We start from the raw sequence: 27,928 nt of genomic DNA on the forward strand, positions 1-27,928 counted from the left end.
GTGGTGTCGCCAGTTAAATTTGCTCGCAGGAAATCTTTTACCCCAGAACATTATACACACTGTGACGACACAACTCAAGGGCTCTTCGAAGTCGCCCACTTGACACGAAAAAACAATACCGATTTTACAGCCCTGAATGCGTACAATGATAACACCTTTGGTGCAGCGCGGTTAAGCTCCGAACACACGAATCACAGTAGGAGCTTAACACCCAGACCAGAAAATAAGCACAGGTATTTTCAGTGACGTACAAACTAGTTCACAGCAACCACTATTACGATATTGCATCAACACGACACGACTACCGGATAGAAACCTAATCCAACAAAACAGTACCTTGAATGTTGATGACGTAATACCTATGTCTAATCGAGAGCAGCAGCCACAATAAGATAACCGGACTCGGCCTACGGCTAATATTTACCAGCTTGATTATCTCTCCATGTTAGAACAAGCTTCCTTAATCTGATTAGTTTGGTTAATAATTTATGTAAGAGCTGAACTCACTTTGCCCGTTGTACTTGTCCCGCACGCAAGCACGTGGAGTTTCTGTCGTTGCCCCATAGCTTTATTTCTATCTCGCCACGGTTGGCGGCTGTTGACAACTACGCGTGGAATTGCAGAGCCGGAAATTTGCAGCCGTTCTGAGCTCTTTAAACTAGCAGTCGTTGTTTTCGCTCGATCGCCCCCTCTTCTGCGAATCTAGCTTTGCTGTCGTTAAACCGTGTCTGCTATCATACCGCAGTGTTGCCGGTGAGGAAAACTCGGAAACAGTTTGTCGGTCAACACTGCATGTTTAGGCGCTTGTCACGTGGGGTAAATGTGGTTGGAAATTTTGTCAAGCGAAAAAATGAGGTGTCCCCGAAATTTAATTGTTTTTTAATCCTTACCGGTCGTTTTGATTTGTGGAGCATTTTTCGAGCTTAAGTCGCCGAGGAATGCCGACGGAATGTACGGCGCGTTTGCTGGAGGTAGCACTTCTGGCAAGTTAGCGTAACAAAGTTGTTCCTCGGTAAACACGAAAATAGAGATGCCGGGCTTCGTAACTATTCTGCGGAAGGGCAGGCGGAAAGCAAAGCAAACAAAACAGGGAGATTGGCCGCTTCTTGAGCGCCTTCGACGCTTGGTTAACCTGTGTAATTTAAGGTTAAATTGGTTGGCGATGACAGACCGTTTCAGCGAAGCTGCATCGGCTGCAACGGCCTTTTCACGAGTTTGTAAACCACACGAAGCAATTAACGGCATTTTGTCCGTGAACGCATAATCTCATCGCGTTGGCCGAATCGTCGCAGAGGGGGTCTACACGCGTGGATATCCCCTGTTCACTTGTTCAGAGATAATCCACGGCTATCTGTCTAATACCCGGACACGTAGAGCAACTCACACCGACTCGTGAGCTTGGGTGGCATTTATATAAGCGACTGGTTCGAGTCGCGGTGAGAATAAGCGGATTTGTGAAACCGACCGACGTTGTTTTCTTTTGCGTTTCCGAAGTTCTGGCGTTCCGAGTCTCGTGTTGACATGGCCATGCTCGCCAGCATTGTCCAAACTCGGATCAACGTGGTCTGTGATTCTAGCACAGGATTGAGTATTCCGAAACCCACGTCCTTTCCGTCGACCCGTGAAATTCTGCGGCCCCAGCTTGTGAGATTGGGATAATCGTCACGGATTTTCACGCCCTGTTGCCTGAGTAAACATTGAATTCTCGTTCAAACCGCTGTGTGGATGAATATCGGAAGCATCGGAAAACGTCAACAGTGGTTCATTGTGACGTCATACACTTTCTGTTCTTGTATCAACAATTGGAATGAATGGTCCGGTTCATGACGTTTTGTTTATTAAAGAATTTAACGATTTAGAAGTCTGCCAATCTGAAGAGGTTTGGGGGAGAACATCAAAATAGACATACAAATCTATTTTAAGCGTTTCACGTCTCTTATCCTTAAGAATAGCCGCCTTCTGGCAATTTGACAGCTGGATTGATTTTTTTTATTTTAACAATTTCAAAGACAGGAAATAACGAAGCAGTAATGCGGTTGGGCGTGGATAATCTGTGTACGTGCGTCATACTACAACAAAATTCCTATATTACAAATATATTGTGTCCGTTTTAGCTTCTGTTGGTCTATTTCTAACACACTTCGCCCCTTTCCAAATATCAAACAGATTATTATTAAGCTGGAGAATTAACTGTTCATGTTGCATAACAAGCAATTATTTGCAGCCTTGAAGCTCTAACAATTCTATAGTACATTCTACCGCAAATAACATCTACAACACGCAATTTATACTCTTCACAAAACGGCTTAAGCAAAATAAACTATAAATGCCCCAATTTTTACGCATAGCTTCGCTACACCGGTCGCGTGCAGAGAAAAATAAATTCGCGTGCCAATGCGGACAGTTTGGAAAAAACATACGCACGAATTACGAATCTAGGAACAGATTTCGAAGCGAAATATACGTCCGTTGCCCATAAAAGGCCTCGCCATCAAAGGCGCATCGGCAGATGCGTCTAAATTGAGACCAGACGATGGTTTTTTTTGACTTTATCGCGATTTTCCTTTCCGTCTAATGGTTTGGGGCCGCCATCAGACCGTCGAGGTTTCCACTCCACGCTTTCACATTGTGTCAGAATTTCAGTTTTATCAATGTGAAATTACATCGTAAAACGCAAAGCAAGGAAGTTAGCGCTTACCAAATCTTTTATTTCAAACTGGTGGGCTCTTTAAGATCACATCTTTGGCTATCGTTGCCATCGGAAACATGCGCGGTAGTGAAAATAATCCCCCAAGAAGGTCTATCTCCAGCAATCGATATGTTAATATGCCTCTATGACGTATGTGATTTACAATTATGACGTATTGATGCAGCTTCAAAGCAGGTGAATCTGTAAAGTTTCCTTCAGTGAGAATAAATAGAATGGCAAATTGGGAAAGATTAGTTGCTCGCAGTGCAATCGAGATTGTAGGTTATTATATTTAATTCATGATAAACGATCCGGTTTCCGAATAATTAAAAAAGGTAACAAATAGTTAAAGTTATAAATATAACAAAAAAACATAATGACATTTGGATTATGTATTTATAGAATAATTTAGTGCTTTTTACTATACATTTTCAATATGGGACATTTATGTATTTTAACGTGTTTCAGTATTGTCAAAGCAAATCAAATAACATTTGCAAAATATGCGAAGAACAAGTATACAGCCGTCGTTTTTCGAAAGTAACACGCGCTGCTTTTTATAATTTAGCGACATAAAAGTTCGCATTTTTTTATAAACCACATCGTCAATGGCCAATTGCATAAGTTCGCACGCTCGCACTATGTGACCGCAATGCGAGGGGCGGTGTCGACATTATCGCCAAAAATGGATCGGACTTTTCCGAGTCGTGCTCGCTATTCAAGGAAGCCTGGCATTACCGGTGTAAATCGTAATTTCACGGCCGCTTATCACAGATAATTTAGATGCTTCAACTAACTAGCGTTGGTGAGCGACGCTTCTGTATGTGCTGGTATCGCATTTGGAAGAACACGATTAAATTGCAGATATTGTGCTGAAAAGTAGCTTGATTTTCTTATTGCTTGAGAATACGGCATACCTATGCAACTTTAGTGGGGTGAGGGAAGATGGGACACATTTAAAATATCCAAATATATTGATCGTGTTTTAAACAATCAACAATGGGAGTCGTGAGGATAAGGTATCATAATTCTTCAAATGTTTTACGTGTACTATAAAATGGGACGAGAAAATAAAATGAAAAGTGTCCCATATTTCCCTATCCCACAATATAACTTAAAACTTAATTCACGACTTTAAAGGTAACAAGTAACAACTACAGTTTGCTGTAAGTTATAAGTGTGCTGCATTTGATCTTATTTATTGCGAAATGGTCTGAAAATATATTGAAGTATATTCTAAATTACAGAAGACAAAAGGATCACACTAAAGAAAATGCCCCACAAACAAAGCGAGTGACGTGCCCGCGATTTAAACCTAACACAGGGTTTTGATTAATATATGGCAACTAAATGTCAGAAGCACAGCACGCCGATAAGAAGGTGCGATCTTGATCAAGACGTATAAATTGAGTTTTGGTGTCGTCGACGTAAAAAGTGCTCTTATCACAGAGCTGCTGGGAGCGGATTTCGAGATGACTTGTCAAATGTATTCAGACATGTCGCTACTTCCTATCGATGCGTGAATGCATGTATTATTAGCACAACACCGCTAACAGCGAACCGATTCATGACGTCGTTAATACCTGCCCCCAATGACTGACGTAATCTGCGCATCTTATAATCGACAAACATGTATCTAACGCGTTATAACCGGTGGACTAACACCTCAGAAACGATGGCATGAAATGGGCCGACTAATGACCAGGGCAATTAGAAAGGTTCGGAAATTGCAAATCATCAGTTCGTCAACAAACACTCGCTTAGTTCTGGTGTTAACACAGGAAGGAAGCATCCATTTATCGACGTTTCGATCTTGGTTTGTAACGCACTAATCAACCAACATGCATAAACAGACAGTCGTGGTCGTGTTATCTATGTTGTTATATTGAATAACCCATTTCATTCTATTTACATTATGTAAATACAAGTAAAAATGAAGGTGCCGTAAAATTTGTTCAAGTAAAGTGTTAGGTTAAAAGTATACAGATTTGTTGTTCACATTTGAGCAACAAAAATGCTTTAAATTAATATCTTTTTGACTTTTGTTTTTTTAAAACTTTTTGACTTCTGTTTTTAAGACTAAAAACTTCAGACATCGAAGAACAATTATTCCACTAAAGTTAAAGTTGTTTTTGCTAAAGGAAAATGCGTTTTCTAGTAACAGCATTTTTGCTTTCTGATTAAAAAAAAAGATAGAGTTTTATATCGGTGTTATAAAAACCACATAAGCGACAAACCATTTCCTTCCAAGAACAAAATGCTTGATGACAATCCGGCCAGCGGCAATCGGTTGCCGTATCTCGGTCAGTGGACCAAGCCATTAACGGCAGGGTAGTCATTTTGCGGGAACATAGCGCGCATTAAAATAGAAGCTACCCGAAACTCTGGTAGCAAACAGTACTTATTAGTCACGTTCTGTAGAAGTCGCGGTAAAAGCACTTTCGAGAAGTGAGTCGAATAAAAACACAGTCTAAAGTTCGACGTGCCCTGCAACGCCACGTTGCGGACAGCGCACAAATCCGTCAAGGGTTGAAGTAATGGAAATGATAAATTGCGCTCAGTCGCTTGACTTAACCGACAGCGTCGTACAAACAGATGGTGCGATACGAAATGTTTATTGAAAAACAGATGCTCAATTAAAAGGTACGCTAGAGAGGTATTCTACACAGTGGTAAGCATCTGCAACAAGATGCACTCTTGTGCGGCGGTCTAGGATGCGATTATCTGTTTTATCTAGTGGTCGCTAAACAGGAAGGAACCGACGTTCGTCTCGCCTAATTACTTTGTCGAACCGGTGTCACCTACCGCAAAAAAATAAATGTAATATTGGCTTATTTAGCATGGCGTCACTTCGTACTCCTCCGCCTCCTCCCTATACTATGACGTCACGATTCACGTACTCCGAACCTTCCCTTACTCCGAACCTTCCCTTACTCCGAACCTTCCCTTACTCCGAACCTTCCAAAATTTCTCTTCGGTTGCTCCAGCTCCACCGGCGCATGGGGCAATATAGACAAGGGTTTAAGTGATTAATCCGTTTTTAATTAAATAACTGCTGGCAAGGTTGTGTATTACCACCCACCGAAGACGCCATTCCTAGTTACGAGAGGCGACCACATTACGTCTCATATGACGTATAGAAAACCTCAGCGCGATCACGGCAACATATACCGATGCGAATTGCTAGGATGACGAATCCCTATGAGTGACACAACGTTTTTAAAATAATTGTGACACCGAGGAAATGTTTAGATTATTCGTCACGAAATTAAGTTGGCGAAAAAGCGGTCAGCATTTTGAGAATTTTCAGACTCTTTCCCTTGATAGACAAGAGTATGTTCTAACCGAAAACTCGATCGAACTTTGTTGGAAAAGCAGGTAAGTAACTACATTACCGCTCCAACCTACAACAAGAAACGACCGTCCCACGCCACACCCATAAATGTGTAGTTGACCAACAAACTTAACCAGTGCATGTTCTAGTTTAAAATCGGCCAATTGTCGACAAGACGTGCGCAACCGCCTTGTTCCGGATATCAAAATAAATCCGACTTCGTTTTATACAACACTTCCTTACCGCGTTCATTTATTTCTGGCAGTCACGAGTTACAAATTTCAACCCTGCTAAGACGCATTCAAAGCAATGTTTAACGTCCTAATAAACACGTACAACTACAAACAAGCACCGGCGATGGGGTGTACATTTGTAGCAGACAGAACTGTTCTATTTCGGTCGTGTTCAACTTGTAATCTTGGTTACGTCGAGCAACAAATATACTCGCGGACGTAACGGTAGGAGAGGTACACACACACACATATATATATATATATAAAATGACGTATAAACGTTTTCCTATTTTGCGGCGCACCACTAAGATCAGATGACCTGAGGTTACATAGTTAGGACATCCGGGTCGGCACTCGAAGCGGGGTCAGAAGTCAGGTGACTAGGGGTCAAAAGATCTCAAATCTTGACACCAAGGTTTATGGGAAAGATCGGATAACAACTTGATACAGTACTATAAGTAAATGGAACCGTATTTAGTGTAATGGTCCCTTTTTGTTTAAATGTCTGTATTTTTCTATTGATTATTTGGGGAAAAATCACATTAACAGTTTCTATAATCCGATAAACGTTGTATGTTTATTTGGCAATAATTATACTTAACAGATATAGTAGGGTGGGGGAAGATGGGACACCTTTTCATTTTGTTTTCTCTTTTCATTTGGTAGTAAACAAAGAACATTTAATGAATTATAAAACCGTATCTTCACAACTTCCACAGACCGTTGTTAATTGTTTAAAACACGATCAGGCAATTTAAATATTATGTGTTAAAGGTGACCCATCTTTCCCCACCCTACCATATTGCTTTGTATGGAAGTAACTGTTTAGGATTTTTTTACTATAAACTTACTTTATAAATTATTGATGAAAATTAACTGCCTTTGATGGGATCGGGATTCTTGGTGTCGTCTATTCTGGGAATGTTTTTATTGTGGGAAGCGTTATCCAATGAACAAAATCTGCGGTTTCGTTTATAGTTGAACGTACCACTTAAAATCTTGATCAGAGTTATTTTGGGTCACGGAAAACGAAAACTCCAGTGTTTTGAAATGCGAGGCGTTCTATTGCAGCACATAAGCTCAATTTCGTAACCGCAGCGTGGGACTTGGTAACGTGAACACAAACATTAGAAATATTGCCGTGACCCTAAAGATCTATCTATAAATCGATTTTACCCACAGACAGATTGCGTCATTCTGTATTCATGACCGCAAACGTGGGAAAACAGAAGTATATTTAGATGATTTGGCAAGCACTGGTTTTGAAACTGTACACCGAAGTTATCTGCTTCAAAAGGAGAGGCGGTATATACTGTTGTTGATGCTGATAGAAGCTCCAAGTTTAGCAGACGCTGCGTTAGATCAGGAGCCGTGAGAAACAAGATCACTTTTCGCTTTAAAAAAAACAACACGAAACTAGAGGAAACTTGAGCTTCCTGATCCCGCTGGCTATTGCAACTTAGACAACAGTTCGCTTGAAAAACTTCCGCGTTGGGTGGGTGGGGCAAATTGATTAAAAATAAAAAGTTGACTGCTGTATATAATTTACACGGAATGAAATTCCCGAGTATTGTAAACCGGTCGAGCGACACCGTTTCCCGATGCTCGGATTCGTTCCTATGAGTGGCAATGACTGCGAATTAAACTCGCAAAACACATGGATCCGACGGAGCATACTGACACAATAATATTGGCGGAAGCGGTAATAATTCGCCCTTCCCCAAATCAATCTTATGACAAGTAGTGCGTGGTCAATTGAATTATAGATATGAGACGTGTGTGCCAGGACTGGGTGGCGGCTTTTGTATGGCTGAGGTAAATGAAAAGGAAAAACAAAGTTGAACGTGTTGTGGACTTGTGATAAAGGCTCTGAATATAGATAACATGGTATACCAATGCCAAAACATTAGCTGGCATAAGAAAGCACCATATCAAACAATGTTACAGCGTTTTATATTAATAGACGATATGCTATAGACCATAGAGGCTACATTATAAACAGTTAGCAAGGTTTGCAGCATCTGTTTCTATTAATTTGATAAATTTCCGAGGTGGCTGTAAAAAGCCGCCGTTGTTTACTCAAAATATCACGGGTTTTTGCGGTGGACTGAACAAAGAAAGCTCAGGAACTAAAAAATCATCCATTCCCCACATGGTCTGTATACAAAACTGGGATGAGTAAGCTGTGTGCAACCATGGGTATAGTCGCAACGCAATAAATCAATGTATATACCGCGTGTTGTGAAGGAAGCGTAATGAGTAAATAATAACAATGGAAAAATGTATGCAAATTTAACACCGAATGCGTGGCCAAAAAAAAACACTTTTTGGATTAGAAGATATCTCTTAAATACCTATATGCACATTTATAGTTAACACCTGAAAAGCGTAATATTGTTTTTTACTTAATCCGCCATCAATAGAATGCATTGCAACTGGTATACAAGCGCTCTTCGTCAGATCTACAACACGACACCGATGTTTTGTTACATTGTTACACACAGAGTGTTTTCGGTTGTGGTGTAAACCAACTCTCGAGTTCGAATGATTCATTATCTGCTGTGGTTCAGGGTTGTTGCTTACTGCTGACAACCAGCAATTTGCTTGTCACCCCACGCGTACAAATCCAACCCCTGAAACGTCAACACAGGATGCGGCGAGCAATGGGCGACGATTAGGGATCCGGGGATCATTGCCGAGTGACGCGCAGGAGTTGGTAATGACAAGCGTGGTGTGAATTCGCTGAATAAGTAGAGCGTGGGCTGAACTGACATTTGTAAATAGGCGAAGGCTTCGGCACCTCGGTATAACACCAAACATGGCAAACTATGTTTGTAAATATCAAGCGGTGTTGGTTGCGAAGTATAAACAGCCGGTATTTGGTTGTATAAGAAGCTGTGAATGGTGTTTCTGGAGAACTACAGCGCGTTTATGTTGCTTCTGCGTCTACATTAAGACAAGTGTTGAAAGGCGACTCTTAAAACACGATAAGCAACGCATGTTGAACAAGAGCTCGCCTTACTCAAGACACTAACATTTTCAAAATCATTTTTAATTGGATTTTAATAATACGACATCAGCGAATCGTCGTCCGGAGCGTCCTTCCATACTCGTCGTACATCTTCGCTTTTTCCTCGCTGGTTTGGGGAATGACGGATTCGAGGGCAGAAATAAAATGCTGCCATGTCACATGACTGCATTCCAGATTCTCGTCCAGCGCCTCTAGCGCCGCCTCGCGGCAAACCGAGCATATCTATAATAAGAAAACAAGGAAATGAATTGTCGGGCAGCTGAAGCTCAATCAGTTAACACAACGATAACATATTGTCCGCTTGATTCGATAAAAGAGGAAAGTAAACAGGAAATTGTTTATTAGTTTACGGGAAAGAATTGAACACCACGCCCTGCCCTACATGGGCCCTGTACCGGCACTTTTACTTGCTGAGGAAGGAACGGCTTAACTCGATTACACGCGGTCACACTTTACAAGTGATTGAAGCGGTGATCTCCATTAGGCTGGAAACACCTGTTAGACCCGGTTGGGCTATTTTTTCAGGACTCAATCAAAGCGGTTCCACTATATCGACACTTCCGCGTCTATAAAGCGAGGGAGCTGGAAGCGGGCCAATTGAGCGTCGCACGGGTGAAAGAACATCCCGGGTCCTCCCCTCCCTCCCACCTACCCCGTAATCCACTTAACGTCGGAAGCGACATAAGTGGTTGCGGTGACGTCACCTCACGTGGGGCCGCGTCGGACAATAGCAGAGCTACGACACAATGCTGATTGTGTGGGAGATCATGTCGGAATGTATGGCTTTTGTGACGTCAGTGAGCGGGGTCGAGGCAGCTGATTGGAATACAGTTCCGAAAACGATTTTTGATCGCGATGCAAAATCGTAATTGTTTGAAACGCGACGCCGTCAACCCGGTGATTGTGACGTCACGAGCGGGCTGAATTTGCAAATTTAAAACATTTCGACGATCTCTTTTATCGGTGAACAAAAAGGGAACGGTGTGTTGAACCCTTATCTATAGCTACGAATGCTATTCAATATAACCGTGATTATATTAAAACTGGTCCTGGGGCCGTGACGTCATGCAGCCTTTGAAGTTTGGGTTCGAGCCAAGTAATTTGAGATGCTAAACCGGATCAAACTGGCTGGCGGTGGTGACACGAGAGAAGGTGACGAATGGAAGGAAAAGAAAAAAATGAATTGTTTGATTGATTTCAAACCGGACAAGCGGGATTGGGAAAACTAGGGCAGTACAATAATAAAACAAATGAATAAAACGTCGGTTTTAACTTAAAAACATCGAACTTTTAAAAACGGACCGCGGAAATGCCGGTTTAGAAGCCGGTAATTCACTGCATGCTGTGATGAATTCCGATCTAACTTGTCGACTTTTGATAGCAGGTCACTAAATCGTCAGCCTTGAGTCGTAGTAAGCGTGGAATCTTGAGGCTTCCTTATTTGGAAGTTGAAGCTGTCCTCAAATCTGGCTTATCGGGACGGGAGACTGCCGCTTCCACTTTACGAGCGATACGGCGCTCGAAGTCGGGGTGAGAGATGCCGGCTACAAGCCCCTAATACTTTCCGGTAAGCCGTAAGTAGTTGACATAGATAGGACAGACACATCGGCACCGCACGGGCCCACGCTAAGAGGTTATTGGGCGCCCAGAGAAGGGTCGAAAACGCCTGATAAAAAGACCACACGGGAAATTGAGCGGGCCAAAAGTGACGGGATCGTTTGAAACACACAGCGGGCATTATGTGCACACCCTCTCTGTAGTAGATTGAGCGAACTCAATCGTGTCTCGTCGTTATGAAGTATTAGCGACCATGAGTGGGCAGGGCGAACATTTCGCGTTTGTTTTGGCGATACTTTCAACGACGTGGGTGTGATAAGCAAACCGTTGTGAACATGCCTCCACCCGATACGACCTCAAACCTCCAAGGATGGTATAAAGAACCATTCGCAATCCAGCACTGAAATGCAGCACATACCACAGCTGACCAAACGGTGCCAATTCTGGTAAGTTTAAATTTGGACGATGAGACAGCAGAATTAGCGCAGAGCGAAATTCGAAGGATGATCGTCCATTTCCGGCCAATTTGATTTGCGAGTGCGCCCAACATGCCGAAAGTAAACACGGGACAGAGAATTGTCGGTGTTTGTATGCGAAGCAACACTGATTGACACCAGCAGCGGTTCGTATGCGTGGTGCGTATACTGTTGAAGCCGGCCCGCTAATTGGCATTCCAACCGGCGCTTCGGTAACAATACCTTTGCCAAGTTTGCAAATCGTAATTCGAATGAAAATAAACTGCGCCGTGCAAGTCACGTCGACACTCCAGAATGACGTGCTTGATAATTTTTGAATTATTTATACGCTGGGAAATATATGGCTATTAGGTTATTTTTGTGCAGAAAGGCAACATTCCGAGGTCCGACCTTTATAACAGCTAAACCCGTGTTTTTGTACACTTTGGATCAAGCTTACAAGAAAAAAACTCGAGAGAAAGTTTATATTGCGTACTTTAGTGCAGAAATTCGAAATTCTGACGTTCGACTGTTGTAAAATCTAAACTTCACTTTTAGCAATTAAGTATGAAAGTAATTTTTAAAAAATGTTTTGTTTAAAACGAAAAACAAGCGTGTCTTTATTGTTGGAGTATAATATAAGAAGCTTCGCGTTGGTAAATTAACTATTTCATAGCAGACATGTACAGACGGCCAACACTACCCGCATTTCGCACCAGCATGTGGTTATCGGCGGCGACTAATTATTGAGCAAAATATCGACTGCATGTACAGACGAAATATGACTTATTTTTACCGAAGGCAAGCATGTGCTGCTTTTTGTCACATTCAAGGCTGTGCATAAATATTTATTGTTTTAATTCCGATCAGAATGGGATTTGGGTGACAAGGGTATATCTCATTATACCCACAGCACTATATATTACGTATTATACAAGTATATGCATTGGCCTCAGTTCTCACCTCACATGCGTCGTAGTTAGGCAAACATTGACATGTTTTTGCGACCCCCCCCCCCCCCCAAAAAAAAAAGTTTTCAACGTGTATACGCTTATCTATTTCTCATTCCATAGCATACCGTTACATAGAGAATATATTGTATACCTCCTAACAAAAAGTATTAATCAAATTACCTCGGCTCCTGAATAACGTTCCGTTTTCGCAACCAATGCTTCCATACTGATGTCATCAGCGATCGGCATTTTCCGGAACTGGATTCGGAAAATTTCGCGTCTTGTTTCAGCATCAGGAAGGGGCACCAGAATTATTTTGTCGATTCGACCAGGTCGTAGTAAAGCCTTAGAATAATAAAATAGATGAAAATCTTACCGCGCCCCAATGAATATGTACGTATACTTGGTAATTCGTAAAACGAAAACGAATGACAATTTTATTTTAAATTCCTACCGTTCAAAATGCAGTTTCTACCGCAGTTTTCACCGGTATGTACAATATAACAATACTCCTAATATTTTTCACACCACAACAAAAAAAAAGATGCATAGGTGCATTGAATGGCCAATAAAGTATACTGTGACGTCACAAACCGGTATAAACTGCGAAGGAGTCATGTGCGCGAAATGTACAGGCATAATACTATAAGCATGAGGAAATATGTTCTTATCAAAGGCACGATTGGCCTCCACCGCGTGGGAGGTATAGCGGTATCGCATCTTTGATCAAAATATGGAAAGAATGTTCATTAGAATGTATATGCCTGTCCCAGTCGACTGGTATATTGACATTAAACGTTACGAGCTCACGGAAAAACGAACTTGTTTATAAGACTGCTTTATGCTAAGCGGGAACAAAGAAATGGGTTTACATTTTACAATATATCCAAAAAGTGCGTTGAATCAAACGAACTCAACCTAACGCATCATTAGTAAATGCACCATTAAAAAAATATTATAGTTACAAGGTCGTATGCTGTTTTGGTTTGAAGAATAAAACACCCACTGTCTATTATGTTTAGCACACTGAAGAATTCTTACATTACATCTCTTGTCACGGATAAGTCAGTCAATCCGTCCGGAATTGAAATTACTTTAAAAGGTCACCAGCGTATCATAACCTTTGTATACAGTAGAATCATTTTTCGACTGATCCGCTTTTGTTACGTCACAAAGAGCCTTGTGGCCTCACATGTACCGTTACTTCCGATCAATTGTTCGCCGCTTCCTGACCCTTTGTTCGCTGTCGACCAACTGCGAGATATCCCGGCATACCAACGTTGTTTCGCTTTTTGATTCGCAACAACCCATTCAAAATTTCAAACAATGGCGCAAGTAATTAGGACGACCAGGCTAAAAAGGAAATATACCAAACCACGTTATAGCTGCTGCGCGCAGCGAGTTTTCCCCAATACATCAGTAGTATTTTGGGTTTACCAGAAGCAGGTATATTGTCGATAGAGTCGAAATACCAAATGTTATGTATATACCGCACGCTTAGTAAAACCGTATCGACCACAGTTTTCAAGAAAAGGCGATTTCATTGTAAGCCATGTCACGTTTACCTCGAAACTTGAACGCACGATTCGCTAAAACAGGATAGTTTTACGAAATTCGTGAAATAATGGAATTATTGGAATAATAAAGCGTGACTTACCACATTGAAACAAGGATTAATACGTGACAATAAATTGTTACATATAGTACATAATACTATACCCAAAATGGTTTATAAAAGTCGTAAGGTTCGGTTTTTATGATTTTTTTTTAATTTTCTTTGTTTACTACCAAATGTGACGAGAAAATAAAGAATAAAACGGTGTCCCATCTTCTCCCACCCTACTACATACTAAAATACACATCCCAGCCACACCTTTAAATTACTAAGCAGGTATTTGTTAAATGGCGATACGGTATATACAAAACACAAGCGCGTTTATAGCGTTTCTTCTGAAGTGTTTTTTAAACATTAGGTATAGTTTTATTTTTGCTCTGTCACGGCAGTGTTGGTTTATTGAAGGTATATATTCATTCAAGGAGGTTAATGTCCCTGAGCAAGTTTCGGACAAAACGGTGTTGGGCCAAAAAGGCTGATCGACATATTACACTTCAACAATACACCAAGCCTTTTAGATTTGTAATATCTAAAGTTATGATCCGTGGACACATCCAAAACATTCATTGTTGCACTTGCATGAATCAGATCAGTGGTCGTTTATTTTAAATGGCTTCGTTTAACGCATCATTCATATTAATGATACACGTTTTATTCAACCTTTTTCCTTAACGTTTAGGCATTATCATAATTTCGGCTTATCGCGCCAAAGTCGTGGATTGCATATGTGTATAACGTGCTTCAACGCCCGCCAATGCTGACCGACGGAATGCTGCTACATGCGATGTAGGAGACCGATAAATGGAAGCCGTGACTCTGCCCGTGTTCAGGCGTACGTACGGACAACAGTGCCACGCCCGTCACTACATCACGCCGGCCGCGAACGCGCGCGTATTCCGTTTGTAATGAAAACACAACGGACAATGGTTAACGAACACATTCGCTTCGTGACTCCACGTTGGAATTACGTAATTACGAAGACGTGCTATGGCACATAGAGGAGCGGTGCTAGCCGACGTAGGTGCTGGCGTGTCTTACAAGATGCCTAGAAATGCCGGAATTCACTTAAGCCAATCTCAATGCACAATAATGAACTTAAAGGCTTTGTTTCGGAGAACAATTGGTTGTATTATACGCCTGTATTATTTGGCAATTTAAACAATAAGGTAAATTAAATTTAAAAATACATAGTTGGTATAAAAAGCGAGTTGAATGCATTTGGTCGCGCTTTCTTTTTTAACAAAATTTTTGCATTTGTTTTCAAATGGAAACTCCCTTCACGTATGTAGGCTTTACCAATAGTCAAAAATCGATGACTGTATTCTGTAAATATCACGGATGGCCAAGTTCATACAGGTTCGGTATTCCGATTATTTAATAAAGACGAGCTGTGTAATCTTACTTCTCTATGTGACGGACAAAGGTTTAACAAAATAAAATATATAGTAGGGTGGGGAAAAACGAAACACTATTTGTACTATTTTTAAGTTCCATTTGGAAGTAAACAAAGAACATTCACAGAATTAAAAAAAAACGTATCCTCACGACTCACATAGACGTTGTTGGTTGTTTAAAACACGATCAGGATATTTGGATTTACGTGTTAAAGGTGACCTGTCTTCCCTCATTCTACTAAATTACGACAATACAACGGTCCACTTTTGACCCATGTCAACTTATCGGTTGAACTATTGGCGAAATAATTTTCAGAGGAAAGAGAGTTTCAGCGAATCGTAGTACAGCAGGGAGTGATCGGCGAGCGGTCGTCGGTCTTTGTTTGTTTGCGCGTCTTACCATGTCCGGAGCCACTTCCGACACGTAAACAACAGCGATTATGACGTCACAAAAGATTGCGCAATGCGGGTCGCACGACTGTCCTGCCCTGTAGGGTGGGGATGGGAAAGTTACGAAAAAAAAAGTGTTGGGAGTTATAACAGGGCATATAGACTCAAACGTGGCTCTTGTAACTGATGGTGTTCATTTGTTTGCATCAACACGAAGGCAAAGTACACAAACCAGTCCGACACCGATTGACGGATTAGCACAAAAAGGTCAATGACAAAGAGCTGTGGAATTTTTTAATAAAATCTCCGTTCACAAAACCAGCACTGCCGAAGCTCGCGAGCGCCAGACGGTGGCGGACCGGTCGCGATGTGAGACCTGTGCGAAAAATCGCGAAACACCTCACGAAGCAACAGCTTTGTTTAAGCAACAACAAACAAAAACTTTAGCTCGATCGCAGTGTTGCCAGGTCACTTTGTTTGACCATGGCGGAAATCTGCAAACGGCGAGCACCTGGGGGGGGATACGGGATTGGATGGGAAATGTCGGAACTGTTTCCACAGGCTCATAGGTTTATTGGAGAAATATTGTAATTTTGCGGCTGGTGGAGTTTGGGTAAGACACAGCCAACGCAGCGTTAAATTGGACCCAGTCAGCCATGCGTGACCACGGGGTCTGGGATAAACTGGGACCCCGCAGGGAAGTTTGTAAAACAAACACAAGCCTAAGAATAGAAGGCCAACACGCAGAGTCACCCATAACAGTGTTTTAAAAGCTTTAGAGGGCTGCAGCGCTTTATAGAAATGGCCGGAATTTTTGCACCACAAAAAGCGAGTACATTTGTCCCGTTTACCAGTTCTAGTTAAAGGAAGCATACTTACGCTAATGCAGCGTCCGCATATCCAAACCGTGTCGTAAAAGGATCTACACCATTCTTAGTTCTGTAGTATATTTTTAACAGTTGAATATTCGGTGGAATCGGACCCTCCGATGACTGCTCGAGATACACATTGTCGCGTGACAGCAACATGCAATGTTTCGTCACAATAGGGCTGGATGCCAAGCCGTTTGAACGAGCTCGGTCGCTTCGTGTCGTCACGGGTCACGTGGTAGGATTTACGCAACAGTGACGCGCGTGCACACACGGACGCAAACGCGCTTCGAGTATAGATGACGAAATACGAAAGCCGCAAGTGAGTTCATGACTTGGATATGAAGCAAAACAAATGTCCACCACGATTGAAACAGCGTGGCCAGTTAACGGAGAGTTGAACGTACCAATCGCGGTGAAAATAAATGAATTAGGGGGATTAGCGTCACCACTACATTGAGTGCTGTTGGTGCATTGTAAAATTTCCTTCCGAATCCCGTTAAATTAAAACCTGAAATTTATTACTCGAAGCGAAAAACAGCGGCCTGGTGTCATCTATTTTAACATGAGGTTTTCAGCAATGAGCGGATGTCAATTTGACAAAAACAACGGAAGCGACGCTGGCCGCTTACTTCATAAAAAACATGTTTTCGAACGAATTACGCGCCAGTGGTAAGCTGGAAAACAAGTTTAGTATACAGAGCGGGTTGTGACGTAAAAAAATAATCCAGTTTAATTTTCGCTTTAACATCTCTTTGAATTTGACGCACGCGTCAAAGAACGTGGCAATTAAATAGGACTTGCGTCTAACTGACGTCATCCGATGCGCAGTACAATACGAAGCGCATTATTTGATTATTGTTCGATTTCGTCCGTTGTTTTTAAAATGCGTATACGACGAAAAATCGATATCTTTTGTCAGTTCGAAACAGGAAAAACATGTTTACTCGTCATAAGCATATTTGTGACGTAACAAAGCTTTTTGGAAGTATGAACCCAGCGTCACTGCGACCTCTAAAAATGAGATTCTGGGTAGATAGGAAATTAAAGTCTGAATCATACACCAGAATAACAACCAATCCGGAAAACCGCGATGTAATTTGTCCCAAATTGAGAAAGCGAGAATTACTAGAAAATTTTCAGTCCTAAACCAAATTTTCGGACGTTTAAACAAATATTTATCTAAAGTCGTATATTGCTGAAATGCGGTCAGTAATAGGATATGGGGAATATATCCACAATTAAAGTTTCGATGGGGTACAATTCCAACTTTGTAGGTTATAAGCGTACCAACTTTAATTTTTGTATTATATTGTCGAACTCAAGCACTATCGAGTATTTAGATTTCAAGATTTGAAATTAATATAGTGAGTATATATGTGAACTTTGAGTATTGGCAATTCACTCTTAATAGCAAATGAATTGAGATAAACGATAAACTCAAAACTAGTCATCGTTTACTAAATGCAGCGGAAAACAATTTTAAGACAATACTTCTAAGAAGAAAAATGTACCATGAAATAAAGAGACTACAAAGTAAGAAATCTTTACTGAATAAACGGGGATTACAGCGTGTGACTGCGGTTACTTCCGGATACTAACCTTTCTCCGTTCCGTGTTTAATACCCGCCGGAAAATCGAGATGGTTAGCAGAATTGGCGCAAATTCGGCGAAGTACAGAAGAAAGGACGAAATGCGGTTCCTCGCATTATGACGTAATAATCAGCGCGCCGCAGCCCCGAATTGGCCATCGGGCGACTAACGAGGCAGTTCATTAAGATCACATCAAACCTTTGAAAGTCTCCGCGCTCTCATTAGACCGTGGCGGATCAGGCGGAAAACGATTTCGCGCTTATTTGCCAGGCTGCAAAGATGCCCGTTATTTTACGTCATAATAACACCGCGTTTACCGCCGAAATAAAGCGCCGCTTTGTGCTTGTTACATGTAGGATAAGGACATTAGGCGGTCAGACAAACAGATGGCAATCGTTGGTCGTTTAAGGTGGAACGTAGTCCGGCGGGAAGAGATGAACTTTGACCGCTACGGCGAAAACATCATGCCCAACACGGACACAACGCGAACAAAAAATCCTTGTTTAACGTCACTCGGCCGTGACCGAGCACGTGACATACCTTGTCAATCATATCTGGACGGTTGGTGGCAGCGACGACGATGACGTCGTGACGCTGTTCGACTCCGTCCATCTCGGTGAGCATCGCGGCGAGAACTCGGTCGGCTACTGCGTTCCCACTGCCATAGAAATATAAAATATTGGTATCATTTAGGGGAGAGTAATAAGCGGCCATACGGTTTTTACGTATATACTTGTATATGCTTAACCACTGTTGGTCAATTCAGATCTTGTTTACCTTCGAGTCCTTTAATCGTCTTATATATGTATATTGTATAGTTATTATCGTATATATTAGAAAATATGTAAAAAAATAGCGGCAATACGCAGCAAAGGTAGCTCATGTTGGAAAGCCCGCCGACGGATATATTGGATTCTATTCGAGATACAAAACGTTGAAAATAGGCATTCATACAAAAAAATATTTTCTACTGCCATTACTTTGCCATCGGAAATTGGCGCATTTGGTAATGTATTTTAAAAATACGAAACCTGAGTTTAAAGTAGCGGTCGACCTTTGACCTCAATGACAAAATGCGGGGCTCAGATTAAATTATTTCGGCAACAAGCGGACAATGCAGATGCCGAATTATCAGCCAGGATTGAGTGACCGGCATGGTTGGGACGCGGTGGGAGCCGGGAATCAGATCGGTCGTTACCATTTCAAGCGACAATAGGGACGGGGTGAAGAATTTGAGAAATCTGGTTGACGGTCAGGGTTCGTTTCGCCCGTGAGAAAACCACAACAAGGAATGTAGGGCTCAAGGACGAAAATCCCTGATTTGTGAGAACCCAGGCTGACGTTTATCGGCGGGAATTAAATAACGAAGTACCGGGTCGCCAGACAATGGAGTTCGGAGTGGGGCGGCTCGTTTTCCACCATTTTGGAAAGCTTGGGCTCCAGAACAGGAAGCTCCCATCACTTGAAACTTTTTAAGAGCGGAAGCTATTACGACGGATGGCGCAGCTGTAGCTATGATGTCATAATTGAGGTCGGATGACATAGAGCTGCGGTTGGATTGCGTCATATTTTTGGGCGGCGTTTTGGCATAACAGCAAATATAATTAGCTTTCAGCAGCCAAGGTACTCGAGTCGGTGACACAACGACCGTCCAAACAATAACAACATGACTTCGTGAACACGGGAAAAGCACTTGTGATTAAAACAGTAAACTAAACGGGGATTAGCCATAACTTCACCGCGCTTCGGGCGAAACGCGTCTTGCTTTGGTACAGCACAACATCGGTGCGTGTGAGCGAGCACTTGACTTCGCGGAGTAGAACCGGATTCGACATCCGTACATAATGGCACTTGGCGAATGCGGAAATGAGCATAGAGTCCAACATAGGTGTGTCCAAAGCCCGGGGGGTATGGTACTGTTTTTTCACTTTCTTGTGATGACACTGTGTAACTCGCGATGATTTTTGTTTGAATAGAACTTGAAGGGGCCACTCACGCCGGTGAAACGCGGGACAGTTTCAACAACGCTGAAATGGTCGAATCACAACACGGCTTGGGATGATGGCAGAGGAGTGTCGTGCGGTACAACGAGTGCAACGACTGATTCATAAAACCAACGCAACAGGTCGTTGAGATTAATCCTCATCGAGTATACTTAGACTCGATTATATTCATTTGCGGACGTGACTTCAGGTAACCGGCACGAGCAACTACCATTCGCGTGTGTATCATATGAACGCAGTTAAAAAAAACTTATGAAAACACGGTGCCTTTATGAAGTCTTAAACCCATTGTCCACAAGTTTACGCTTGTTCTCTTACGATTTTTAATTTAAAGGTAGCTTAAACATTTATCGGCTCACACATATTATATGACCACCAGTTCGTCCAGAATCGGCCAAAAGTCAATTGATTTGATAGCCGTTATGGCTATTGTTCAACTATATAGAAAATCTTTGATGAGAGTACTTGAGTTCGCTAGTACATGTTTATAAATATCAAAAACAACGAAACTTCGAGTAGCTTGGTGTCGAAGAATTGTTAACAACGCTGTTGTTACGTTTGGTTATAATAAATAAATACAAGTACAACGGTAGGTAGCAGGTCATCGTGCCAGCAATCGATGCCAGGCTCCACTTAAACAGATTAAAGAAATCGACAAGCTGTTTAATTGGCAGCGGGTGCTTTAAACTGATTGGATCCGGATAGGAGGATGGGCAATCAGCATACGATTATTTGATTTGAATGGGCCCGTCAAGAGCTGGGGAATTAGACAATGACCCTGCTTACTGCGATTCTACTGTAATATTGTGGTGAAGAGGCGTCAACGAGAATTTCTACGATGACAAAAATAGATGACAGGTTAACCGATGTCCCGCAACATCCGAGTGTTGTAAATTGCGGTCGGGATCACGTGACCGGTTGTCACCTGCTCTTAATCCGATTGCGGGACGCGGCAACGACCGCGAATATTTAAAAAATGCATTAGCGCGCTAAATGGCGCAGGGATACGACGTACGAGACCGGTTCCAAGCCCTTTGTTATAGGCGGCCGCAAAACCGCACATTGTCAGATTTTAGAATCTGCTGCAAGCATTAAAATAAATCACGTGTCTATTTTCTACAAGACGAATGTGAACGGGAGGGACTGTAGCTACTTACTGCTTAAATACAAGTTTTCGAACGAATTATGAGAAAGTAGTGTGCTAAAAATAGGTTTAGTATACAAAGCGGGTTGTGACGTAAAAAATAATTTCGTTTAATATTTGCTTTCACATTTTTTTAACTACCGAGTCGTATAGAAACTTTCAAACGGGTAAAATCAATGTAGTTAATATTAAATCATATCGTATGATAATTCAACGAGTGTATGACGACAACTTTCAAATAACCGACAAAAGTACGGAACAGAACTGTGTTATTTTTAGCACAGCAGCATAAGCAAAAGTGTCGCTTTAGTAAAGCGTGGCGTAAAATCAGCTCGATGGTGCCACCTATTGGATTCAATAAATGTACAATAATTCGTGGCGCCGTGTCCCGGTTTAAACGAACAATACAGTCAGTGAACGCCACTGAATCAATTACAGCGACACATTGTTTTATGTCTATGTCTTTTATAATAGTTTAACTAATGAATTTAATTTAAATATTGCACAGAGAATAATTTAAATTTAAACTACAACAAGTGCAGTACATTGTACTAATATTACCAGTCAGTACTGCGAGAATAAGTGAACTAAGATTGATATAAAACGAAAAGTGATAATGAAACAGCAGTGGTTATAAAACGTGTAACTAATAAAAATCAAAACACACAGAATTTTTACGAAAAATTACTCATGATGAAGTGTAAAGAAATGGAAAATTACAACAAACCTTCCGCGTTCAATGGCTAGTGCGTCCAGCTCGTCAAAAAATATAATGGCTGGTGCAGCTGAACGAGCTTTCGCAAAAATTTGCCGAATTGACCTTTCAGAGTCACCCACATATTTGCTGAACAATTCTGGACCCTGAAAAACATATAAAAGTAATGCCATGACAGCTTTTATTCATCATATAAGCTACTAAGTTAATTTAATTTAAAAAAAAGTTACAGATAATATACTATCAGTTTCTCGCTTTTTATTGAATGTCATTCTCCCTGATAAAGACGACCTGAATAGGACGTTGAAGCGTCGGTTGATACAAATTCTTGCAGAAACAGCCAATTTACTATAATAGTATATATTACAGATTCTATGACAGAATCCTATGACAGAACAACACAAATCCCACGCGGGGGCAAAGTGGTTAGCACGCCCACCTGTAACCCAGAGGTAATGGGTTCAAGACTGGTTGCTGCTACCACTGTGGGCAAATGTGTCCTTGGGCAAGACACTTAACGCCAATTGCTTCAACCCAGTGGTCACTAATGGGTTGTCGAAATTATTAGCCATACAAAAAAAAGAAGAATACCTCAAAAAATAATCACCCATAAAGTTACATACATGGTAACTCATAAGCTGGCAGGAGGTGTATGAAACAGAAAACTGTGTTATAACGACTGTCAGTTTCCAACCGCGCGAGGATAAAGTAAGTGAGTAACATTCAAATATTCCCCACCTTTATAGAAATAAAGTTGAGACCGCTTTCCGTCGCCAGCGCCTTTGCTGTGAGGGTTTTGGAGCACCCAGGAGGTCCATACATAAGTACACCACGAGGGGGGTCAATACCAAGTCTCTGGAAAGCCGCAGGATTCTTTAATGGCCACTCGATAGCCTGCTGAAGCTTCTTTTTCACAAATTTGTTACCACCAATGTCGCACCATTGCACCTGGAAAAAAATGTATATAATTTGTTAAATGTTCATATTACATTGACACTTTATTCAGAATATTTATATTACATTGGCTAATATTATGTTGTAAAAACACTTTTTGCATATTATTCAAATTCCTGCCATCTAGAATCTGAAACAGGCTATTTCATCTAATCTTAATTACTTTCACACAACACCAAACAGAATACTACCAAACACACCATCTGCTTAAATAGTTAAATTGTACTGTAAATGCGAAAGAGATCTTCTGGAGTTAGTTTTGTGAACTTAAAAGACAGACGGTTTGCGATACGACAAGACATAAACAGAGTTTGCTGTTTGTTTCTTGTCCAAGAACACATAGGCCAGCAATGATAACAGATAACAGCGCCAAGTCTTGAACCTGTAACCACTGGGATAAAGGCAAGCTTACCACATTGCATGGTGCCGGACTGGCACATTTATTTACAGACAGAATAACTGTAGCTCACTTTAGGAACTTGGATGATTAATTCTCGCATAGCACTTGGTGGAACTTCCTTCAAACCATGCGTGACGTCATCAGAAGTGATTATGACGTCATCATCTGTACTTGTACACCTCTTCACTGCATGCAAGCCAGCTTCACCGCATACAGCGCAAAGATCGGCCCCAACGTAACCATGCGCCTGGTCCGCAAGTGCTTCCATCTGCTCTCTGCTGATTCTATGCTCTTTCTTTGCCAGGAGTTTGATCAGTATCTGCATTAAAGATACTTCAATGATAAATCTGCACAATGTTGTAAGGAAGTTATGGTTTTTAAATCTTTTTTATACAGTATGTTAATAGAAAGAACATACTTTTATAAACTACTGTTACTGTTAAAGCAGTGCATGAAATACACACAGTCATCATGTAATAGTCGGTCACGTCTTTCTTTTAAAGAAATAATAGTCATTGTGATTTTTAAAATACAACAATGCCACTTAAATATTTTTAAGTGCTCTGAGCAAACAGAAAACACTTTCAGCTTTATTATCTAGAAAATTTTTGTTTTTCAAAAAATGTTTTACATTTTTCTACTGCATTTTTTGGTTTTCACAAGATTTAAAACAACATAGTTTCAGTTGAATTTCAATAGTTGTATATGTTGTACTACACAAAAATAACTTTGGGCTACTAACCTCCATTCTGTCAGAAGAAGATGGAATACCAACATCCACTTCTCGATCAAATCTTCCAGATCTTCTAAGAGCAGGATCAATAGACTCAAGTCTGCTGGTGGTTGCTATGACAACAACATCTTCCTCCCAACTGTTCAAAGCTACAAATCAAAATATAGAAAATTCTGAATTATTGGTAAATAACATACATGGTATTGTAAGATACATGGTACACCCATGCTATAACGGCTGTTGTTGCCAGCACTGTAAGAACAAAAAGTGTGGTTTATTTATTTAATGTAGAGACACATGTGGGTGTCTTTAGAGACAATGATAATGCAGTCTTTTAACACATTCATTCTATTTAACAGCTAGTATTCCGGACTGTATAATAAAGTAAATAGTTCACAAAAAAGTAAACTTGATTTGCAAAGCACCAAACGTTGTAATATAACGTTTAATATTAGCTGTGGTGAACAAATTATCTATACGCAAACCCACCATCCATTATTGAAATAAACGAAGCCACAATCCTCTTCTCAACATCACTTCGTGATGCATCCCGTCTCGGACACAAACTTTCAACATCATCGATGACAACGATGCATGGAGATCTCTTTCGTGCTTCATCAAACACAGAACTCAGTTGTTTTTCGCTTTCGCCAAAAAATCTGAAATTTGGTAAAAAATTACTAATTTGGTAAAAAAAATAAAAATCTTACATTTGTTTTTATTTTTAAAACATGAATGACCTCAGCAAATACTACCTTAACTTTACAGTTTCTAAATTATCCGTAAAGTACTACGGAAATTTACAGTCGAAAAGAACACCAAAAAAACTTGTTTAAAAAACTTGTTTTAAAACTAGTGCTAAATAACAAAGACACCTGCTCATGACTTCTGTACCACGCAGCAACATCATATTAGCATTCAATTCTCCAGCTATCGACTTAGCTAGCATACTTTTCCCTGTACCAGGTGGTCCACAAAGTAATATTCCACGTACAGGCTTTACTCCTGGTCAATTAGAAAAGTATAAAGTATAAAGTTTTAATTTTTTACATTTTTTTTTATTTTGATAATTTGAAATTCTTCCTAAAAACATAGGTTTAAATTAAAGGGAAAAAAATCTATGAAAACAAGTGCCAAAGATATAAACCACTGACAAAATTAATTTAAAAGCAAAAAAAAACTAATACTTGTTTATGCTAACCCCTTATAAATTTAACCTCCTAAAAATGTGGTAATTTAGATATTTTGAAAGTTTCATAAGATACACTTATTGCCCACATAAAATAGAATACTCAGGCAATACTCTGACCTGCTTTGTTGAAAGGTAGAGGATTTTTGATCGGAAAAATCACGATGTCCGTCAAAATCTGTTTCTGTTTCTCTAAGCCACCAATGTCATCAAATTTTATTGAAGATTTTAATTTATTTTTCGCTGTTTCCTCAGATGTTTTGATACCGCTGATATAGATATTTGTTTTTGGAGTAAATACAAACACTTTGGCTAATGGACAGAATCTGTAACTTGGATCGTTTGAGCTTGAAATCTCACAAACTGAAGTCTTGTCCATTTTCACTGGAGTTGATGTTGAAATGAAACTACTTGATTTGTTTTGCAGAATATTATGATTTCCATTCAGTTTTAAATTCCCCAAGCTGCAGTTTAAGCTGCTAAGCTCATTTGAGGCTGCAGAGGATTTTTCTAAACATTTATGGTTGTTTTGACTTGTGTGTTTGAACCCAGGAAATGCATTGAACGCAAAAGGTTTACCAAAATATGAAATTTCAACTTTCTGCCCACTCACGATGTAAGTTTTGTCTGAAAATGAAGTTAAGAATGTAAGTTTGGATTTTTTATTTGTTTTATCCCCGTATGGTGGGCAACGACAATTGTTATAACATAGGTGTTCTGTTTCATACACCTTGTGTTGCTTGCGAGTTCGCATGTATGTTTGTAGCAAATCTATTTTTACTTTTTTATTGTATGGCTGACAGTTTAGACAATCAACGAGAGACTACCTGGTTGCATTGCATCTAAAATGTACTGCTCATTTTTGTCGCAGTATGTGTTATTCAGCGGGACAAATTCCTTCTACTGTGTGGTAACTAAATTAGTGGCCTAAATCTGAGACCTCCATTAGGACATTACCCACATAGAATAGAATATCAGTACATTTCTTAAACATAACAAAAAAATGTTGTTCCTTACTGAGTACTTGGGAGAGGAAGTTAACAAAATGTGGAGAAGTAAAAAACATGTCATCATGTTCAGTTGTTCTCTCAAAACAAGGCTGAAGATCAACAGAAGATGCGGGGATCGGATCAGGAGCAGTGCTGACAAAGATAAAGTCATTTGATGCACAATTTACATCAACCATCTGTTTCTCACACATTGATATTCTTCCTGTTAACGACATTTTTTTCCGGTATTAAAAAAAGTTTGTAGCAGAACAGTCAATTCCACAAGAGAAATTCTTAATGGATTATAATATTTTTCATTCAAAACCTTATATAAGGTGTCCCTATCCAAGAGGACAATCACACACATAATCATTTCTGCATTGAGATTGAAACATGTTTGTATATATTTACTTTAAAAAAACGACTTATTTCGTCCCATAGCTTATACACATAGGCAGGGAAAGCACATACAAACAAACACACACACTAATATATATATATGTATTAATACATTCATATATAAATATAAAATATTAAATCACCAAGTGGAATTTGTGAAGACGGCCAGCTTCGTAAAGCAATATTTGTTGGATTGTCCACTTCAGAAAGTTGTGTCTGTAGAATGACTGGTCCCCCAATATGCATGCCACATAAGTGCATGGTTTGTGGGTTGATTTCAACAATAGACTTTGTGATTGTTTCTGGCAGTTTTAAGTCTGAAATATAATTAGGAAATTATATAAGAACTTGTTTCAACAAATCACATTCACTAATTTCAAAAATAAAAACAGTTTAAATATGATCATAAACATTTAATTTTATCACTTTGGGATATGAAAACAAAAAAATGATTTTCCAATTCCATTCTTTGTGGGTGAGGTCCTTGTCAAGGACCTGGGATTTAGGGCATGACTTTTCAATCCTGCAGTGTATGTATTTTATTTTTTTACAAACATTTTTAACATTTTTTTTAACAAAATAGTTTGAACTTACCTCTGATCTGTTTTACCATAACTTGTCCGCATAAAACACCATTAGAAATACTGGGGTTTTTATCCTTGGGGTTTGAAGCATCACTGTAATACAACACTCATTTAATAGCTAGGTATTGAAAATAAAAATGGAATTTTTTTTAAATAGTAATATATTATATATATATATTATATATATAATAAAAAAATACTTATTTGATAATTTCTAATAAAATATTCAGTTATTCATTTTGCAAGTAGTGTGTATAGGCCTACCCTATAACAGTGGTTTTATTTTATGGCTTAAGCACAATGTTGGAGTCATGAAATGCTTTTAAAAATGAAGTCATTTGAATAACTAGTAAATTGTTGTGAACAATTTCATGTTTTAAAAAAATATAGCATGCAATGTTATATTTTACATATACTATTTAATCTAGTTAGAAAAAAAAATCATAAAAAAGAAAATTACAGAATTCGAAACTTTACGTTATTGTTAACCTACCCGAAAGATAAATCAGCATCTGGACTTCTTCCAGTTTCCAAAACATATTCTTCATCACCCACTTGCTTCCAACCCAATTTGATGTTACGTTTCTTTGCACTCATTTTACCCACATACAGAACACTGCTTAGCAGTATTAATTCTTACCATATGCCACTATGGTATAACCTGGGTTTACGTTAGTTTTTTAAGCTGTAATGAAAATATATACT

General features: G+C 40.0%; 1 protein-coding gene across 3 annotated transcripts; it reads right to left on the reverse strand.

Annotated features, from left to right (window-relative positions):
- Positions 1-108: 108 nt before the first annotated feature.
- On the reverse strand, positions 109-27,906 carry LOC100182252 (cell division control protein 48 homolog B). Of its 3 annotated transcripts, none has more exons than XM_026840650.1 (14): positions 27,717-27,906; positions 27,234-27,316; positions 26,783-26,956; positions 26,269-26,463; positions 25,372-25,878; positions 24,938-25,067; positions 24,552-24,721; positions 24,072-24,211; positions 23,400-23,648; positions 22,714-22,923; positions 21,988-22,121; positions 18,654-18,771; positions 12,433-12,597; positions 109-2,890 (listed from the first exon to the last, which is right to left on the reverse strand). In XM_026840650.1, the coding sequence occupies exons 1-14, from the start codon at positions 27,818-27,820 to the stop codon at positions 2,876-2,878; spliced, it is 2,394 nt and encodes a 797-aa protein (XP_026696451.1). In that variant the 5' UTR covers positions 27,821-27,906; the 3' UTR covers positions 109-2,875. The 3 variants fall into 3 exon arrangements, with proteins under 3 accessions (XP_026696451.1, XP_002132151.2, XP_018673352.1); XM_002132115.4 differs by lacking the exon at positions 109-2,890 and adding an exon at positions 8,528-9,509; XM_018817807.2 differs by lacking the exons at positions 109-2,890; positions 12,433-12,597 and adding an exon at positions 14,975-15,749.
- Positions 27,907-27,928: the final 22 nt, after the last annotated feature.

Source organism: Ciona intestinalis, chromosome 2 (assembly GCF_000224145.3).
Source record: "Ciona intestinalis chromosome 2, KH, whole genome shotgun sequence".
NCBI lineage: Eukaryota > Metazoa > Chordata > Ascidiacea > Phlebobranchia > Cionidae > Ciona > Ciona intestinalis.